Source organism: Notothenia rossii (genome assembly GCF_949606895.1).
Source record: "Notothenia rossii genome assembly, chromosome: 3".
NCBI classification, from domain to species: domain Eukaryota; kingdom Metazoa; phylum Chordata; class Actinopteri; order Perciformes; family Nototheniidae; genus Notothenia; species Notothenia rossii.
The window spans coordinates 26645834-26664429 of record NC_136901.1 but is presented as its reverse complement, the minus strand read 5'-3'; the positions used below and the strand labels follow the sequence as shown (position 1 = coordinate 26664429).

At 39.8% G+C, this 18596-nt stretch overlaps 1 protein-coding gene across 18 annotated transcripts in view; it reads right to left on the bottom strand.

The window, feature by feature from the left end:
* Window positions 1-18596, bottom strand: part of mark2b (MAP/microtubule affinity-regulating kinase 2b) — a 68708-nt gene that overhangs the window by 38544 nt on the left and 11568 nt on the right. For all 18 annotated transcript variants that reach the window (XM_079670753.1, XM_079670754.1, XM_079670751.1 and 15 more), the window contains exons 2-9: window positions 7565-7732; window positions 5854-5907; window positions 4371-4419; window positions 4110-4175; window positions 3544-3614; window positions 2842-2898; window positions 1097-1333; window positions 9-128 (exon numbers count right to left, since the gene is read on the bottom strand). In XM_079670753.1, the coding sequence (XP_079526879.1) occupies window positions 9-128; window positions 1097-1333; window positions 2842-2898; window positions 3544-3614; window positions 4110-4175; window positions 4371-4419; window positions 5854-5907; window positions 7565-7732 (822 nt within the window). The remainder of the gene's footprint in view (window positions 1-8; window positions 129-1096; window positions 1334-2841; window positions 2899-3543; window positions 3615-4109; window positions 4176-4370; window positions 4420-5853; window positions 5908-7564; window positions 7733-18596) is intronic.

Here is an 18596-nt window from a genome sequence, read left to right as displayed (position 1 = left end):
TAGCGTACCTCGAGGCTGCCTCTTTTAGAGGGGTTCAGAATGAGAAACTTTTTGAGCAGGTTCTCACAGTCGGTGGACATGTAGAAGGGAATCCTGTATTTACCACGCAGCACTCGCTCCCTCAGTTCCTGGAGATGGACAAGAGCATTTAAAGTCAGCAGTGGACTCAAAACAATCCTTTTTCTCTCACGTTCTCAGATTCTGTCCGAGAGCAACAGACTATCCAACTGTTTCCAGCGATTTACAATCTCATCAGTAATCTAGAGTGGCCTGAGCAAGCCAATAGACAACATTAGCTGTGGTTACACCCCCAAATGATTCATAGTTTCTGAAACAAGTAGTGCATTCACCCAAGCACAAGCTGGTAGGCATTTTAAAAGGCTAACACAGTGGAAGTGTAGTTTGGAGCAGACTTTACCAAAATATATTATTACAAATACATTTGAATTCCCTCTTTAAAATACATTTAACTTTAATAGATCAACAAAATTATATAAGCATTGAAAACTGTGCTTTATCTAATGTCCATGTTTTTTTGTTCATATTCATCTGTGGAAGGAAAATTAAGCCCACTTCTACTATAGGGTTGAATCTGAAAACAGTCAGGCTCCTATCTGTTGAATTAATAGTAGGAACAGTAATGTAGATTTTAAACAAAACTTCACCCAAGCAGGAAGTAATGTTAAGGGGTCTGAATAAACCTGGATGCAGGGCCTTTAATATCATTATAATCACATTCAATGTCATATCGCCCACCCAAAGTGTGTCTGCACTTCCACAGTGACTCATCAGTGTAAAGACAGAATGTTTATGATAGCGACAATGTGTGATAGACGGTATGAATAATTAAGAATAAAAACTTGTCTCAGCGCCTGGTTGGGTGCTGAAAACCACCAACACCATTAGAAGTGCTTGGGTCGGCTTTTATTCACTTTTACACATTCACTCTCTCCTGAATTTAGTTTCTGCATTTTAGACGGCAGAAGGAACAGAAACCAGCATGACAAATACTACAACCACCCACAGAATACAGACATCCTCTTATGTAACCCACATCACACACACACGCACAAACAAACTTGCTCCTCTTCCTGACCTTGAGGTTCTGTCCATCGAAGGGCAGCGAGCCGCTGACCAGCGTGTACAGGATCACCCCCAGACTCCACACGTCCACCTCGGGTCCGTCGTACTTCTTCCCCTGGAAGAGCTCCGGGGCGGCGTAGGGCGGGGAGCCGCAGAACGTGTCCAGCTTGTTCCCCAGAGTGAACTCATTACTGAAGCCAAAGTCCGCAATCTTGATGTTCATGTCCGCGTCCAGGAGCAGGTTCTCTGCCTGAAGACCGATCGAGTGTGGGAGAGAGAGGAAGGAAAACATTAACGTGATGTAAAGAGCAGGGACATAGAGGAAAATATAAAAATGTAAACATGACAGGGTTACTTGGTTCTGAATACAGGTGCCAGAAAATGAAACAAATGTTTGAGTGTTCTTTTCGAATCCACATGAGGGTCAGTGCTACATAAGTAAATGTGGAAGACAAAGTATTACAAATAGGCTGCTCGGTTATGTGTCAGTTGAGCAAAAATGTCTCCGACATGCAAATGAGTTTGAAGATAATTATTCCACAGACAGTTCTCTTTGACACCTTTCTCCGGAAAAAAAAACTGCAGGGCTTTTCAGAGTAATGGCCCGGGGCCTACAAGAATCACACAATGGGCAAAGCGAGTTCATTGTGTGTGTGTGTGTATGTGTATGTGTATGTGTATGTGTATGTGTGTGTGTGTGTGTGTGTGTGTGTGTGTGTGTGTGTGTGTGTGTGTGTGTGTAGCCCTCACTGCCTAAAGTGAGGCAGTGAACATGAGGCTGGGGTTGCCTAGCAACAGGTGTGCTATTCTTTTCACTAGCTCTGAATACATTGCAGTGTTTGAGTGTGTGTGCACATTAAATACAACACTGACATCATCTCTAGACTTTGAACTCGGAAATAAATGAACAGTGGTCACTCTTCTTTTCTACTATCAAGTTTAATCATCTATAGCTAATTATCATGCAACAAAAAACTAGTAGACAGAGCTGTAATAGCAGTTTGAAGAACATGAATGCAGTCGTGCTGGGTTTTTCATCTTTGGACCAAAACAGAACGATTTCCATGTCGTTGCGCTAGAATTAAGCCTGTGCTGGATTTCACAATAGAATGCACAGGTCAAGAGTGATTAGGATAAAGTGCAGGACGCTACGCATTACAATAATTGGAACTGTCTGTCTCATTCTCTCTCTTTTTGTGCACGCCAACCATCATTGCTTGGTAAACAGTGAAAAATGTTTTGTGACCTTGCTGAAAGCACTGAAAATGTTTATAAATAGCTAAACGATAACCATGATTGGGGACACAACTTTGAGATGAGAGGGTTCTGTGTGGTTACAGTAATCATGATAATGTTCTGTCTACAGGTCTGCCTGCTGGCACAATAAGAGGATTAACAACACAATGGGCGGGAAGCATTAGGTCTGCGTTTTAATTTCTGACACCAACTGAAATGCTTTGAAGACAGAAGGGAGAATATATGGAGAGACAGCGAGAGAGGATTATCCAATAGTGAACACAAGAGGAGAATTACGTAAGAAATAAATGTGCGTATGTATGGGTATGCGTGTTTAAGCCCTAGCACTCGAAGAGGGACATTATATAATCTTTGTGATTAACCCACGAGTCACCTGTTCATGGAGGCAGAATTTCTAATCTCAAAGTCAGATCCTATGATGTTAAAAAGTGGACAGAGCGAGAGAGCATGCCAGTTTGCGCTTTGACACCCAATGTAATTTAATCATGTGTGTGTTCTCACCTTGAGGTCTCTGTGTACTATACACTTCTGATGGCAATACTGCACCGCTGACACAATCTGGAGAGTGAGAAGTGAGTGAGAGAGGAAGAGACGGAGTGAGAAAAGATGACAAGATGAACAAGTTTTAGAGATTAACTATAAGACCCTGACCTCTCCATTGGGGTACTTCAGAAAGCGATAATAAAGTACACAGGGAGCTCAATTTATGCAAAACTTCTTATTAATATCAATCATTAAAATATTAAATAAATGCACTTATTAAAATAAAAAGAGATTCCTGCTTCTGCACTTCAGATATATCATGCCTTAAAACAACCGCAGCGTACACAAACATACATATACAATTACATAACCAGACAGTAGTGCTGCACAATATGAGTATATAATGTGATGACGTTGTTGAATAATATTTATTGCGCTTAATAAACAGATATTAAGTGTACTCTGTTCTGCTTCTTTCAGTTTACTGCTGAAAATACAATAAAATGCTTGGTAAATATTTTAAAAAAAAAATATTTAAAAAAGTAACATCGATCTGTGCACAAAAGCCAACAACAAGAAAAGAGTGAAGTTTCCTACTGAAACTCTTTTTTAAACTCTAAACCCATTATCGTACAAGTTGACATCTTGATGAAAATAAAAGCTAACATATTGGGCAGCCCTAACAAAAATGCATTTTCTCCAAAATAAACAAAAACAAACCTGTCTGAATTTGGCACGGGCTTCTTTCTCCTTCATCCTGCCATGGGCCACCAAGTAATCAAAGACCTCTCCTGGGAAACGAGAGAAATGAGGAGAGCAGAGTTATTGTTGGAACCTAATAAGGCCGGAGTATTAGGTGAGAGGGACATTGAACTAACTATTGTCATTTAAAAAGAAAAAAAGTATAGGCACTTTAACTAAAATACAAATACTTACAAACAGGCTTCTTTCTTTTGTAATAAAGTACGTTATTTTCTTTTCATACAAAAAAACGTTTTATTCGTATATATGCGTAATCTAATTAAACATGGCTTCTATGTTAGAAATAAAGAAAAAACAACAATTCACAGTAGAGCAAACATATATAATAAAATAGACATTTCTTTGTAAATGTCTTTACAATAAAATAATATTGAATACAAATGTGAAATCATGTGCGTCTACATTGAGAAGACTCTCCCAGGAAAAAAAACTAAACCTGTGCACTATGAGGGGGGCAGCATGTGATGGTAACATACAGAGTGCCCAGCCTCAGGGGGAATTATTTCACAGTGACACGCACTCACCTCCACTGGCGTACTCCATTACCAGGTACAAAGTCTTCTCTGTCTCTATCACCTCAAACAGCTTGACTGGAGGTGGAGAGAGAAAAGCAGGAGGAGGGGGAGGGGAAAGTAAAGTGAAGGGAGAAGGGACAGGAAAGAAGAAAGCAAAAACAAAGAGATAAGACAAAAGCAGAAGTATTAATATGAGACAGGTTGAATGCATGACCTTGAAAGACAAAATACATCGCTGCGGGACGACAGAGTGATCTCACTGTGACTCACCTATGTTGGGGTGATTCAACATCTTCATGATCCTCACCTCCCGGAAGAGCTGCGAGAGAGGAGACCAGATTTATTTTTGTGTTGCTTGTCAGTGTGCCGTTACATTTATATTCTACACATTTAAGCGCAAAATACTTTCAATAGATTTGTTATCAATTTGTTTATTATGTATACTGTATTTTATTTGTGTCATTGCATAGACTCTTAATCAATATTTGCAGTGGGTAAAGTGACACTGGAAACATAAATATGCACTTCCTGTTTGAGCATGTGGGTCAATTTACTGAAAAGGGAAACAAATATTAGTTTAAATCCCGGCACAATTTAGGATTTCAGAGCTAACAAATGTTGCCTTCAGCTGCTTGTAAACTGATAGATACATTCAAGCATAACAAGTATTAATTCCAGTCTGTGCCACTCAGTCTCTTTCTGTGGTTTAGGCGAGAAGAGGCAGTTTTCACTCATTATATATTTATTTGACTCAGCAGATAACTATGCTTACTGTAGACAGACAGTTAGAAGCCAGAGTATAGCTGTTAAGGTTGCAAACAACCCAAAATGAAACACATTAAAAAGGTAATGTGTGTAATACACTCAAACACAATGTTTTGTTTAATTTCACTTGCTGTCTTATTAATGTAATGTAATCCCATTTTCCAAAATGGCTTTAAAACCAGTAACACATTCAGTTGTGTTTTTTTATAATTAAATTCCTCGATATCAATAAAACAACTTGACATTTAAGGCTTACACAATGTCCCTTGATCACGTGTAGCTCACACATTTATAGCATTTCTGAATGTCCAGGTGTTATTTTTGTGTAAAAATAAAATAAAACAGTGAGTGTTTGTCTTTTCATGGGTCTTTTAAAGGCAGCACATTATTTGCTTCAGTTGCAGCATGCAGAAATGCAGCAAGACGCATTTTCCAAGAACCGTGCAAAAATAACAGACAAAGTCCCCTTTGTTGGCAAAAAAAAAAAGATGTTAAAAAAAAAACTTTAAGAACTGATAGGGAATAATATCAGGAGTTCCAAATTGGTCCCTAATGCATTTGATGTGAGCGTGTGTGAGCATTTATCACTGGATTTATGTGCTGTGAGTCTCTTTGTGACGTCTTAAAATGTTCCTGTCATGTGTCCACATTTGCGCACATTAAAGATGAACGAGTGTGTGTGTGGGTTGAATGTGCACATACATGGTAAGGGAGTGTGCGTGTAAGTGGACAGACCCCACCCTGCCACGATCAAAAGAAGTAATTGCAGCTTGTTTCCTGTAATTAAAACTCTCTCTGAAAAACTAGACCACTTCAGAAAGACAGAGAGAGACAGAAGGAAAAAGCAAGAGAGAAGGACATGTGGGGCAGGAAGAGTGACTTGAAAATGACTTCTGAGAAAAGGGATAAGAAGGACTGAGGTTTGGATTTCGTGCCCATATGTGTGTGTCCATGTGTGTGTGGGTGTGAGGGAGAGAAAGAGACCCACCTTCTGCAAACTGGAGGAGTTGAGCTGTGTCTTATCAATGATCTTTACAGCCACCTACAAGCAAAACCACATGTGTTATTACTCTTTTATTCATCGACAACAGTAGCATTGCAGCTATCTTTTTGGACACATCACACACACAGAAGAATGATAACATCTCACACACAAACACATATTCACAGCGGGCTACAGTTGCATAATAGGGCAGTATACAGGCACACACACAAAGCTAAAGCATGCTATAATGAGGTCTATAGTTCATAATCCAACAGATGATGCCAACAACAGAGAGAGACACAGAGAGAGTTAAACACAACAAAAGGAAAGACAAATAGAGATATGGACAGATGGGACATTTTCAAAGTGAGAGATGTAGGGTGAGCAGATAAAACAGTAGAAGAGAAAAGAGTACGTGAAGATAAAGCGAGGAAAACACATAAGTATATGTCTTAACAAGGACACCAAAAAGGGAGGTTTTCTCCCACATCCGTCTTTCACTGTCAACTAACTCCTTTCTTCCACTCCTCTTTCTGGTTGTGCTTGTCTGTCTGTCTTTCATGCCCTCTGACTCTCCCTTGTTTTCTTTATGCGTGTGTGTGTGTCAGCGAATCACATGGAGTGTTATCAGGGTGTCAGGCACAGAGCTGTCACACATTGACAGAGTCCTCACACCCCTCTCTCTCCCTCACACACACACAGTGTACTTCAGTGGGCCTCAGACAGACCCCAGCATGGGCTCGCTGCAAACACAGCGTTTCCCTTAAAGGTACAGACCACCGCGTTACAGCACATCTGGAATTCACAGTAAGCCAGGGACATTTGGGCTTCTCTATTCAAGCTGACAATGGCCATCTAATCTCCCGCAGCAGATGTACTGTCTCCAAAGCCATGCGAGGCCAGGATCAGACCGGACCCCACTGTGCATCCCAGCGTGAACCCTCCCGTATCCTCAGCAACCAGGAAGGAAGATTAACAAACAGTCCAAACATTTAACTATTTTTCTACTTTTAACATCTTCTATTCTAAGCAGAAGTGTTTTTTGGTGATAACATAGCTGCTGGTTAAAGGCAGCCCATTTTTCAGTAACTTATACTAACGGGGTCAGGTTCCATGGCCTGCCTAAATTGTCTAATGGCAATTCCCTTATACGTTTATATATACATTAAGCACCAGATTAAAGTCGAATTGAGATTAAAAAGTAATTCATTTCATGAGTGTCCGGGCCAAAAGGGCAGCAATAAACACAATCATACATCTTTTCAGTGAAGATTTAAAGATAAATAGAACAGTCAAAGCAGTTTGAGATGTACATACTAATCTACACAAAATGCACTTTGACACACAATCCACAGGCTAATAGTTTATATATGTCTTCATCTTAAATGTCAATCACATTTTATTAATATAGCCTAATATCAAAAATTCATTGTACAAGGAAAAAAAGGATAACGATAATTAAATAATATAAATAAATAATCAAAAAGAAAAAAGATGGATCAAAGTGGATTTGATGACGCCAAAAAAATGATCGCGTAGGTGTCAGAATTGTTGGTGTTTGCAATTAAAGAAGCCATTTCCCAGGTCAATAAAGTCACAATAGTAAAGTTTCTCTCAAACATGTGGCTTAAAAGAAAACACTGAGTCTAGGTGACTATCAGTGGAACCAAAGGACAGATTGTCTAGCACGTGTGCACTGTGCATGTATGCCTACCTCTTTTCCGGTGAGGACGTGTCGGGCCAGTTTGACCTTGGCGAAGTTGCCTTTGCCGATGGTTTTTAGCAACCGATAGTTTCCGATGTGCGGCTGGTCGTCTGTTGTGGTCGTGGCGACGGAGTTCCGACATCGCGGCATGCTGGAGCGGCTGGAGGACTTGGTCTCCTGAGAAGAGATAAAACAACATGTAATCATCAAGAGGAAGACATGATGACAGTAATAGAAAGTGACAGTGAAAGAGAAGGAAAAGTCTTTGATTTCCTTTTCAATTTAAGTTGATTGACCAATATCTTATTTCAGGATTTATAAAGAGACATTTATCTATTAAAAAGTGGATTATTATTCATTCACAGAAGTAGAACAACCAACAAAAACACATTAGCAATGAAAGAAAAACTAGGTTAGATAAATATACACACAACTCGTCAACATCGTAACAGAAACACCAGTCTAAAGCTGTTAATGGAACCCTTTACTGTACCATCATATACATTCATAATTGAGTATGAGCACATGTTACTATGAACCACTGCTACGTGCTGCAACCATGTCTAATAACACCAGGGACAAGGTAAAGCTGCTGGGACACTGAGTTTAGTCTCGATGTGACTCGTCACTGTTTTACTTTGGTTAATGTTACACTGCCTCTAGTCCAAACAATATTCACCATTTAGTAACATATTGATATTGTGAGGATAAATGTATAAGCTGTGTGAAGAATAAAACATTTATGATCTGATTCCGACTGTATGTGTGACTTTCTTTTGAACCTACAAGGGCCAGTAGTGTATAAAGTTATTTAAAAAGTTATTATACAAGCTAAAAATGCTTCAGTTCATCCTACAGCAGACAGAAGGTCTTTCGAGTCACACACACACACACCCACAAAAAGAAAAACAAAACCTTGCTGTGCTGGCAAGTTTTACATGGTTGGCTACTGCGATTGGGTTTCAACTCCAGGAAAGGGTCAGAGCAATTGTGTGTGTGTGTGTGTGTGCGTGTGTGTGCGTGTGTGATCTAAGCGGACAGGTGACGGGGATCAGGGTCAGAGGAGAGGACGACTGGCTCCAGGGTGACGAGACGCAAACACACACTGTGGCACAAACACCAGCGAACAGACACCCACTCGGTATGGGATCACAGACATGCACTCAGCGGCATAAATCACACACACCTCTCTGAGGTTTGACACCAATGAGAGGGACGGACAAGTGAAATTCACACTGTTGGTGCGGAGTGAGGAGGTTTCGCACAAATCATCTCGTCCTCTTTATTCACCTAATTATCTCTCTCAGGCTCGAACAAATTAGAGGCTCGCTCTACGTCCCAAATTACCCACAAACCACTTTTTTTATCAACATCTTCCTCCCCACGTTACCGTATCTTCAGCCATGGGAAACTTGGATAACCATGATTACTTCATTGTGCGTTTCTTGCTCCAGATGGTATGATCTAATGTCTGTGTCCCATCCACACCCCCCCCCCTCCACATCCTCATGCTGACAGTGCAGACATGTACAAAGTGTAATAGGCCAGATTAAGCTTTAACACAAGCAGGGGGACTTGGATTAAAAACAAATGACAGTTACATTAAACCGAGAAGACAGGAAGGACCTTATGTGGGCTTGCGTGAGGGAGAAGCAAATTATTTTATTTTTGGATCATGTAAGAGAGGGGGGGGACCGACAATGCCACATGCGGACACTATTCAAGACAATGAAACTTAATCTGACCGTAGAAAGACGATTTATAGCTTTGAATCGTTTCCCAAGGCTTCTAGAAACTGAGAAGGCATACTATTTTGTTTGTTTCGATTTTTGATACTCGGACGAGCCATTAATCAGGAAAATGCCTGGGCTTACAAGGCCGATTCACTTAAATAATAATAATAATAATAATAATAATAGTTTATTTTAGTTTTAATGCAAATATGCAAAATTCCATTCCCTGTGAGAAGCCCAAGATGCTGCTATCTGATGAAAAAATGCTGTTAAATGCATTAAAATTCTATTGTTTGTCTTGGCAACGTTTTAAAAAAAAATGTACTTAGAAGAAAATGATTTAGTTGAAGTGCACTGCTGGAAGATTAGTAAACAGTGCCACTACCTCAACTACAGTGGTAAATACTTTTCATCCATCGCAGCCATTTTTTAATATGTATAAAAACGTTGGTATTCAATCACACGCATCAAAAGGGAAAAAATGATATCGACATTATATATTTGTCATTGGTCTAATGCTTGTAAACAGCTGTAGGAAACGGGACGAGTGTACATATGAAAGTCCACAATGTCCTTTTGACTCAATGCATTATATGCACTTAGGTAACCAGGATTCTGCCTAACCCGATTTCCCCCAGCTAGATTTCTGCTTGTGAAAGTTGATTCCTTGGCCATATAAAGCTCACCAGCTTTGCGTTGACCTGTACATGTATGCATGACAAACATTGACACAGCCACAGCCTGAAAGAAAGAGCAGAGCTTGTGAATAAAAGTAAAAGTCCTTACATTAAGCGATGAATACTCATTTCAGTGTTGACACAAAGTCGTCTTTAGAAGTCTGATTCCAGTGCTGGACAAAAGATTGGTATAATTTGTAAACATTCATGCCGAAAAGTTACAACTGCATGTCAAACACTTCGTAGTGTTTCCTGCATAACTGGTTTCTTGTTTGCTGTCTGACAGAAAAAGCTGTCAATGGCAATAAAGACAACATTAATGTATGCCTTTAAAATCTAAAGCACTCTGTGATTTCAAGTGTTGATATTGGCCAGGAAATATCAGCCTGAAGCCCTAAGAGACAGAACTTGAGTACTCAATGCTTTGAATCAACCTAAAAAAAAGTATAAGGACTTCTCTAGGCACCTATCACTAACAACAACTCTTTCCAACATTTTGAATTGGTGCATCAAGTTTCCTCAACAAATGAAAGAGACATTTTCCATAAACGACTATCATTCCGAAAACTAAATAAAAACAGCTCACACTTTGAAAGTAGATTTAAGTAGCATAACTAAAAGAACAAGAGAGGTACAGCTTTATGACTGCACTCGTCACTAGTGAGGTTATTATAAGACAAGGGAACTTTGGAATATGCTCAACAAGTTATCTCCCCTTAAGAAAAAGTGAAACAGCTTCCAAAATGCTGTGTAACATGTACAACTATGGTGTAACTGTACTACAACTGATAGAAAGGTCAGAACACTGAGGCAAACTTCGAGCCTCTAGTTATCTAGTGCTTAAATGGATCATCCATCCACCCACTTGTTGGCAGCATAAACTTTTAATGGTTCAAATTCATTACATTTCGAGTTCAAACTTGTTTCCTCCGAGTTCTTTGCCTCGTCCACAGTCTGTAACTCTTTAGTCTTCCTCCTCTCCTATCCTCTTTCATGTCCGACTATTTTGGTCTCCTGATTCTTCCTTCATTTTTGGGCAGCTGCAGGCTAGGCTAAACCCCCAACACACACACACACACACACACACACACACACACACACACACACACACACACACACACACACACACACACACACACACACACACACACACACACACACACACACACACACACACACACACACACACACACACACACACACACACACACACACACACACACACACACACACACACACACACACACACACACACACACACACACACACACACACACACACACACACACACACACACACACACACACACAATAATTATAGATGTGTTGGAGGACAATAAGTGACATCATTGTTTTGTTCTCACATTATCCTCTGATGCCGTATGTGACTCATGAATACTAACTTGAAACTGCCAACATAATCTCTCTAACAAAGAATTTACTAACTTTAGATTCCAGTGTTTTCTCATTTTGAATTCATGTTCTGTATTTACAAAGGATGTCTAACTTTTAAAAACTGAAAGTCGACCTCACTCAAAGTCAGGAATTGTTAATGACATTCACACCAAATGAAGGGCCCTCGTGTGGAAGGGGCGGAGGAGGTCAATTAGAAAGCACATGGCCCAAAGACACATATATGTAACAAATCACATGACATTGTTGACCACTTCAGGCGTCCCTGAAACTAGGGCAGTAAGCAAAGCCATGCAAAACGTTTCAGAGGTTTGGCTGGCCAGCATAATAACAACAAGTTCTTATTTATACTTTAGCATGTGTACTCTATAGATGATTCAGGGTTGTAGGAAGGAGACACACCACTAAAACTGCAGCAACTTTACTTATAAACCTGTGTATATTGTGTGCAAATCATTTGTATGCGCCTTTGTCAATTAATCTATTAATGGTTGTATATTTGAACTGTTTTTATATTATTTTGCATGTAGACTGGAAGAAAAGAACAAAGGCGTGAGTGAGCAGAAATAAAATGAGAAACAAAAAAGTAAGAAATGTGTTCAATAATAGTAGCCGTGTTATATGTTTAATAATAATGTCGATATATTACATTACATGTCATTTGTTAGACGCTTTTATCCACAGCGACTTACAGTACCGTGGACAATCCCCACAGGAGCAATTTGGGGTGAAGTGTCTTGCCCAGGGAGTGGACACAACGACATGCCGACTGCAGTGGGACTCGAACTTGCTATCCCCTGATTCAAAGTCCAGCACCCACTGAGCCATAGCCGCCCACATTATATGCCCTAAAAATCAGGTGATAATCTCCATAGCGATCCTGGCCAGCACATGAATCAGTTACCGGATAGAACTGAAAGCAACTGTACATTTATCTGTGAATACACTTATTTATATAAAAGAAAATGTATTAAAATATTTTTAACAAGAAACCATTTTTTATTTATCGGGATTAGATTCTAATTTTGCAGTTTAGTGAACTGACACATGTTAACATACATTTTCAAAACATGTCAATAAAATATTAGGGCTGTCAAACGATTACAAATTTTAATCAGATTAATCACACCTTAAAAATGAATTAATCATGATTAATCACCATTTGAACTATGTCCAAAATGTGCCATTTCTTTATGTATATTGTTGTGGGAGTGGAAAGATAAATGAAAGAAGGCGGATATATCCATTTAACATAAAGTATGTATGTTTATTATAACATTGTTCTGTGTGTCAAAATGAAAGACAGCCCACACACCTATCAATCATCAAACCGTAGGGTCTTATTTCATTACGTGTTGATTTCTATCAACACGTAATGTTGTATCGATGTATATAGAGATGTACTGCAGCAAAAATATTCTCCGTCGGGACTTCCTGCAACAATACCACGCCATTATCTTGATTCTGATTGGCCAGAAGACATTATCAAAGATGTTCTATTGAGAAGACGATCACTATGTGACAAAAGTTTTCAAAACCGTTTCTAGTCGTCGGTAAGTGGCTACTGAAATCAATCTTACTAACTGCTGTCTGTGCAATTCTACGTACTCCGCGCGAGTTGGCGGGCTTTATTTTTGCTTACTTTAACATCATTTTTCATGGTGGGGCTAAGCCATTTCTTGGTATGGCTGTAGCCTACCCCAGCCATTCCCTGGCGCTGCCACTGGTGGGATGTATGGGGCGGGCCATTCTGCACATGCGTTAAATGCGTTTTTTTTACGCAATTAATTCAAAAAATTAATTACTGCCGTTAACGCGATAATTTTGACAGCATTACAATAAATATAACATTTTTATTTCCAATTTCCTGCCAGCCACTATTAAACAATAATAATAACCCCACTCATCCTCACCATGCTCTGTTCTCCCTGCTGCCCTCCGGCAAGAGGTCCCGCAGCATTAAGAGCAGAACAGTCAGATTCTGCAATAGCTTTTTCCCCCATGCCATCAGACTGCTGAACAGCAAGTAGACCAGTAACATAAAGATTCAATTACGCCGTGTAAAGCACACATATTTTCTATATAGTATGTCTATTTTATTTATATGTATAGTAAGTCTTTATATTTTAAACACACACTTTATCTTTAATTTGATCAGCACCACGTCACTATTATTTATTTATATGTACAATTTTAGCACGTTTTTATATTGTCCTGTTCCTGTAAGCCAGTACAACGAAATTTCGTTTTAATAGTACACTCTGTGTCTTGTTGAAATGACAATAAAGTATGTCTAAGTCTAATTCAAACCTGTCGGATACTGGCAGACTTTATCGTTCTCTGCCTACCGTGTGGAGAGACCATTAGCATCGTGTTTATATCCGGCCCTACAATTCAGACCTCCTCCCCCCAACACATTCACACAAAGTGAAAACGCACTGACAAGATGTTTGCTGCTGAGAGCCATTTACTGCCACACTGCAAACACAAGCATGTGCACATGACCACACACACACACAAAGCAGTAATGTTAATCCAAGAAGCCAGTACTGGTTGTGTTTTAACTCAAGCCTCATTATCATTGACCTTTACTAATCTGTAGTTCTGACAGGAAGCCAGTCAGATACAACCAGACTGACATTTTTATACAGTAGAGTCCAGAAAGTGACCCTAAAGAGTGGCACATGAAGTGTGTCTAGCACGCTATCAAGAGACGGCTTGGGCCAACTCAAACGCAAGATAGGCAAACACAGGCAAAACCACCACCAGCAGCACGGAGGCAAAGTAGGGGTGATACAAGTAGATGGGCGCTTAAAAACTTGCACACTTTGGGAAATGAACATGACAAACTAGGCTAAACTGAATCACCATTGTAGAAAACAACATGCCCAGTCAGCCCTGCTTACTGAGACGCCGGATTAAGTTGATAAATTATCATCAGCTATAATCTGATCAGCTTGCCAGACTGTTCTCCCCATTTTCACCTTACTGAGTAGACTCACATCACATTACTCTGAAGTGACCAGTCATATTTTCCTCATTGTTTAGGTTGTTCGATTTAAAGTTAGGAAAGCAGAGGCACTGGATTATAGTGGGGAAAAGGGGGAAGAATTTTTCTTTTTTTTAAATAAATCTAAACTGTGTTAATTATGTCAAATTGTTTTTGTATGTGCTTTTGATTTACTAAATATGTAGTATTAGTATACAGACCTATCATTACTCCAATTATACACAATTCCAATATGGCAACTTTCCAAACCAAAAGGTCTCATTAGTAGCTATTATTTTGATGATTGATGCACACCGATGTACAGCTCTCCCTTCCTTATTGAGCATTACTTCAGTTTACCGATGTAGAATGGCTGAAGTCTGAAATGACCACCTTCGGGGGAAACCATATCCAACTTAATTACATTTAAGAGCAACGAGCTGCAAACCAATTTATGAGGTTATACTAAAAGGTCTTCATGCTGGCACACTGCCAGAGCCCATGTTCACCAATTTGATAGTTATAGGCAATGTCTCCCCATGATGTGATTAACAAAACTAATGGTGTAAATAGCATTAATTACAGCCCCAGTAACCTTCTTTACATTTGATTGGTGTTCCGATCATTTAGATCCCCTTCAGGTGACGCCATGTGTTTTAAGGAGGTGGTTGAATTTGATGAGATCTCTGTACACTCTGTGGAAGATAATCGTCCCCCCTTTACACTGACAGGAAGTGCTAATTCAAAAAAGAAAAAGCCAATGCTGGAGTTCATTAAAAGAGCTGTTGTAATGTCAGCCACATACAAGCTTACCGTCAGGCCTGTAGGCTGCTTTCATGCAACTCATTTGTCATCTGCTAGTACATGTGTCATAATGTACCACCTGCTGTCATTTGCCAGAAAAATGAGTGCAGTTAATGAGAGCATGATTCATGACATGCATTTCTTTCCATGTATTTGCTTTCTAATAAACCCAGTCCAAATGGGCCTAACTTTACTGAAGGGGTGTTAAAAAAATAAAACACAAGCTGTATTTTCTGCACACATTTCTTGATGCATGTAGATCTCAACTATAAGATACATTATTGTTCTTTCTAAATGCATGGTGTTTCCAAAGTCTATGATGTGATGATTAATATTGATGATGTTTGGCATAGTCGAGCAGACCTTTTAGATCTATTTAAAAATGTCTACTATTCAATCATCTATACTCTTTCCAATATTTAAAGAATATTTGTGTTTCTCTTTCACTTTGATACGAACCAATGCTATATGTGAAACAAACAAGCTCAGAACTAACAGGGTCTTTATTGGATACATAACAACCAGATACGAAAGCTGCTGCATTATACTCAAATTTGTAGGTGGGAGGACACAAACACACACACACACAATCTTCCCAACTCTAGGTCGTGATGGCTGTGTTGCCATGGAGACTTGTCGCTTGCTGAATCCTACCCTCTATCTCGGTGTTGGTTTGTTTCACTTTCATCGTTCCTTCCTTTTCTCTTGCTCCCTCTCTTGCTCCCTTCCTCCTCCCTGCCGTTCTTTCTTTTCCCTACCCTGCTATTCATATGTTTCCGTTTCTATTTATACTCCTCTTTAATGGCATGATGGCTTTCAAGAAAAACAAATGAGACAGTTTACTAGTGTCCTTAAATGAGAGCATGTTTGTTGCACCATCCTAATATTATCACGGTTTGATTCAAAATAGATTCCAGATTTAGTGTATGGGGATGCTAATTTCATTTTACTCTAGTAGACCGTTTGCAAATAAAGCAGTTTGGAAAATGAAGACATGATAGCAAAAAGTGGGTATAAGATGGAGGCATTACATCTGAAAAAGCTAACCAATTGCAAAAATGCAAACAAACAAATGAAAGCCAAGATAAAATGTACCATGTATTAAAGCTAAACTACACCAAACACTTTCAATAAACAGATAGTTTGTGTTGTTCAATTCAATGGTCATAGATTTCAACCTAACACAAGCTACTTTTGAATTGTTCTCTTTTAGTCACCATATTTTGCTTGCTTTATAGTATCTCTCAAATATAAACACAAATTATGGAAGCAGCTACAGCTACTGGAACTAGCCAATTACGCAGGAAACCCCAGCAGGGAATAACTTTGGGAAGACTCATGTGAAACAACCACTCTAATGAGAGGGAAATGAAAAGGACACAAGTTAAAAAGCTGCCAAATGCCTGAGAGAAATGTTACTGCACCTGTTCAACAGTTCTTCTGATTCATCTTAGCTTTTCGCCAGGATGAAGTCACAGAGGAGGCAGTTACAAACGGCCATGGGGACAAGTCTTTGTATGCAGTAAATCATTTTCTGCACTTTTTCATCCTGTGGGTGAAAATGTTTACTAGATGACCACTTTTTTGATACAATTTCCTACCTTTCCATCCAATATTTGTGGCAGACTGCTCGGTCAACAACTAAAATGAGTATGGTTGAAGGTCTAATTGTTGAATCAGTCTGTTTCCATTATAACGTCGCATCCTGATTGCTATCAGTAACTAAAGACTCAAATCTGAAGAACTTTTGAAGTGCTGATAGGGGGTACTGGCTCACAGCACTGCAAGTTTGAAAAATAATTAAGTGAACGGCACGCAGTTTTTAAAAATAATTAGTAATTCTTTGATAGCATGTTCCTTTGTCGCCTCTTATGAAACTCTGTAGGGGAACATCTAATAAACAGTATAGCTTATATAGCATAATAGCAATACAAACTGTCCGCATAAGGCTAAGGACATTTGTGAGAGGCCCTTTACTTTAGCAAGGTGGTGTCACGCTGAGTCTCAGTTTGCTGTGAATGTAGTGTCGCGTGTGTCTGCTCTTGAACTGGATTACCCCTAACCTCTTAGGTAAGTGTATATTTGTGTGTGTGTGTCCATGCGAGTGTGTTTGTCAAATCAATTCAGAGCCCCCGTTTGCTCTGTTGCTGTCACAGTTGGGACATGCTGCACAGCACTTCCTTGCGTGCCTTCGTTCTGCTGCTATGCAACTGAGTGTGTGTTCGTGAGTGTGTGTGTGTGAGGGCCGTGCATATGAGCCACCAGAGTAAACAGGTCTGTTTAGCTCAGCTTTCACAGGGTGGCAGAGTTAAAAGAAAAACTGATGAAAATATAGATATGTGTAGATAAATAGGGGAAAGGGATTCCCCACCGTGTTTTATAGGCGATTTGGGCCACCTAGCCTGAAACAAAGACTGCTGACACTACTCTATATTAAATAATAGAACTCCAAGGAAAAAAGAAATGCCCTCGCAGGAAGAGTGCCACCATTATACGCAAAGACAAATTATGATTACAAGTCCCGATAGTAGGGGTGTAACGGTACACGTACCGAAATTATTCGGTACGGGCCCTTCGGTTCGGTACACGTGTGTACCGAAGTGTACCAAAGTGTACCGAACAAATATAACGTTAAACGAAAAAAATTGAGAACGTGAAGTTCGTGAACAACTTTTTGGAAGTAATCTCAGCTGCTGCGTCGCAGCATTCAGAGTAATTTGCCCACATTGGGTTCAGCGCGTCATAGAGCGAGAGCAAGTCATTTCATTGGACGAGAGGCATACTATGAGAGCTGGTCACAGGGATGCGTTCAAATTTAGTCAGTAATTTGAGGAACTGTCGAAATGGCGAACGCAGATAAAGTTGAGCTCGAAAATCCTCCAGCATCATTGAAGTCTCCGGTTTGGGAACATTTTGGTTTCGCAGTTACGTACAAGGATGACGGACAAAGACAGGTGGACCGAAACAAAGCTGCTTGTCGGCATTGTTCAACTAAAATTGGTTACGCGGCTGGCAATACATCAAACTTGCACACTCATTTGAAAAGGCATCACCCGAACGTGAATATCACAGGTACCAAAAGAAAGAAGACTGAAGTGCAAACCCAACTCCCACTAGCATTCAAGCCTCCACCACTCGCAAAAAGTTCAGACCCAGCCAAAGCTATCACCAACCCCAAATATCCTTATGTTGCCATGTTAGCAAAGCGCTACCTGGCTGTATCTGCTACCTCTGTCCCTAGCGAGAGGGTGTTCTCCACAGCAGGAGACATTGTGTGCCAGCAGATCTGCCCTTTCGGCAAGCAATGTGGGCAAATTGATTTTTCTTTAAAGTAACATGAAAATACAATGACAAGCAAGTCATAATGTCAAACTGGCTGCTTAGGTACTACTACAGTACAGTTAAAATACAGATTATTTCAGTTCA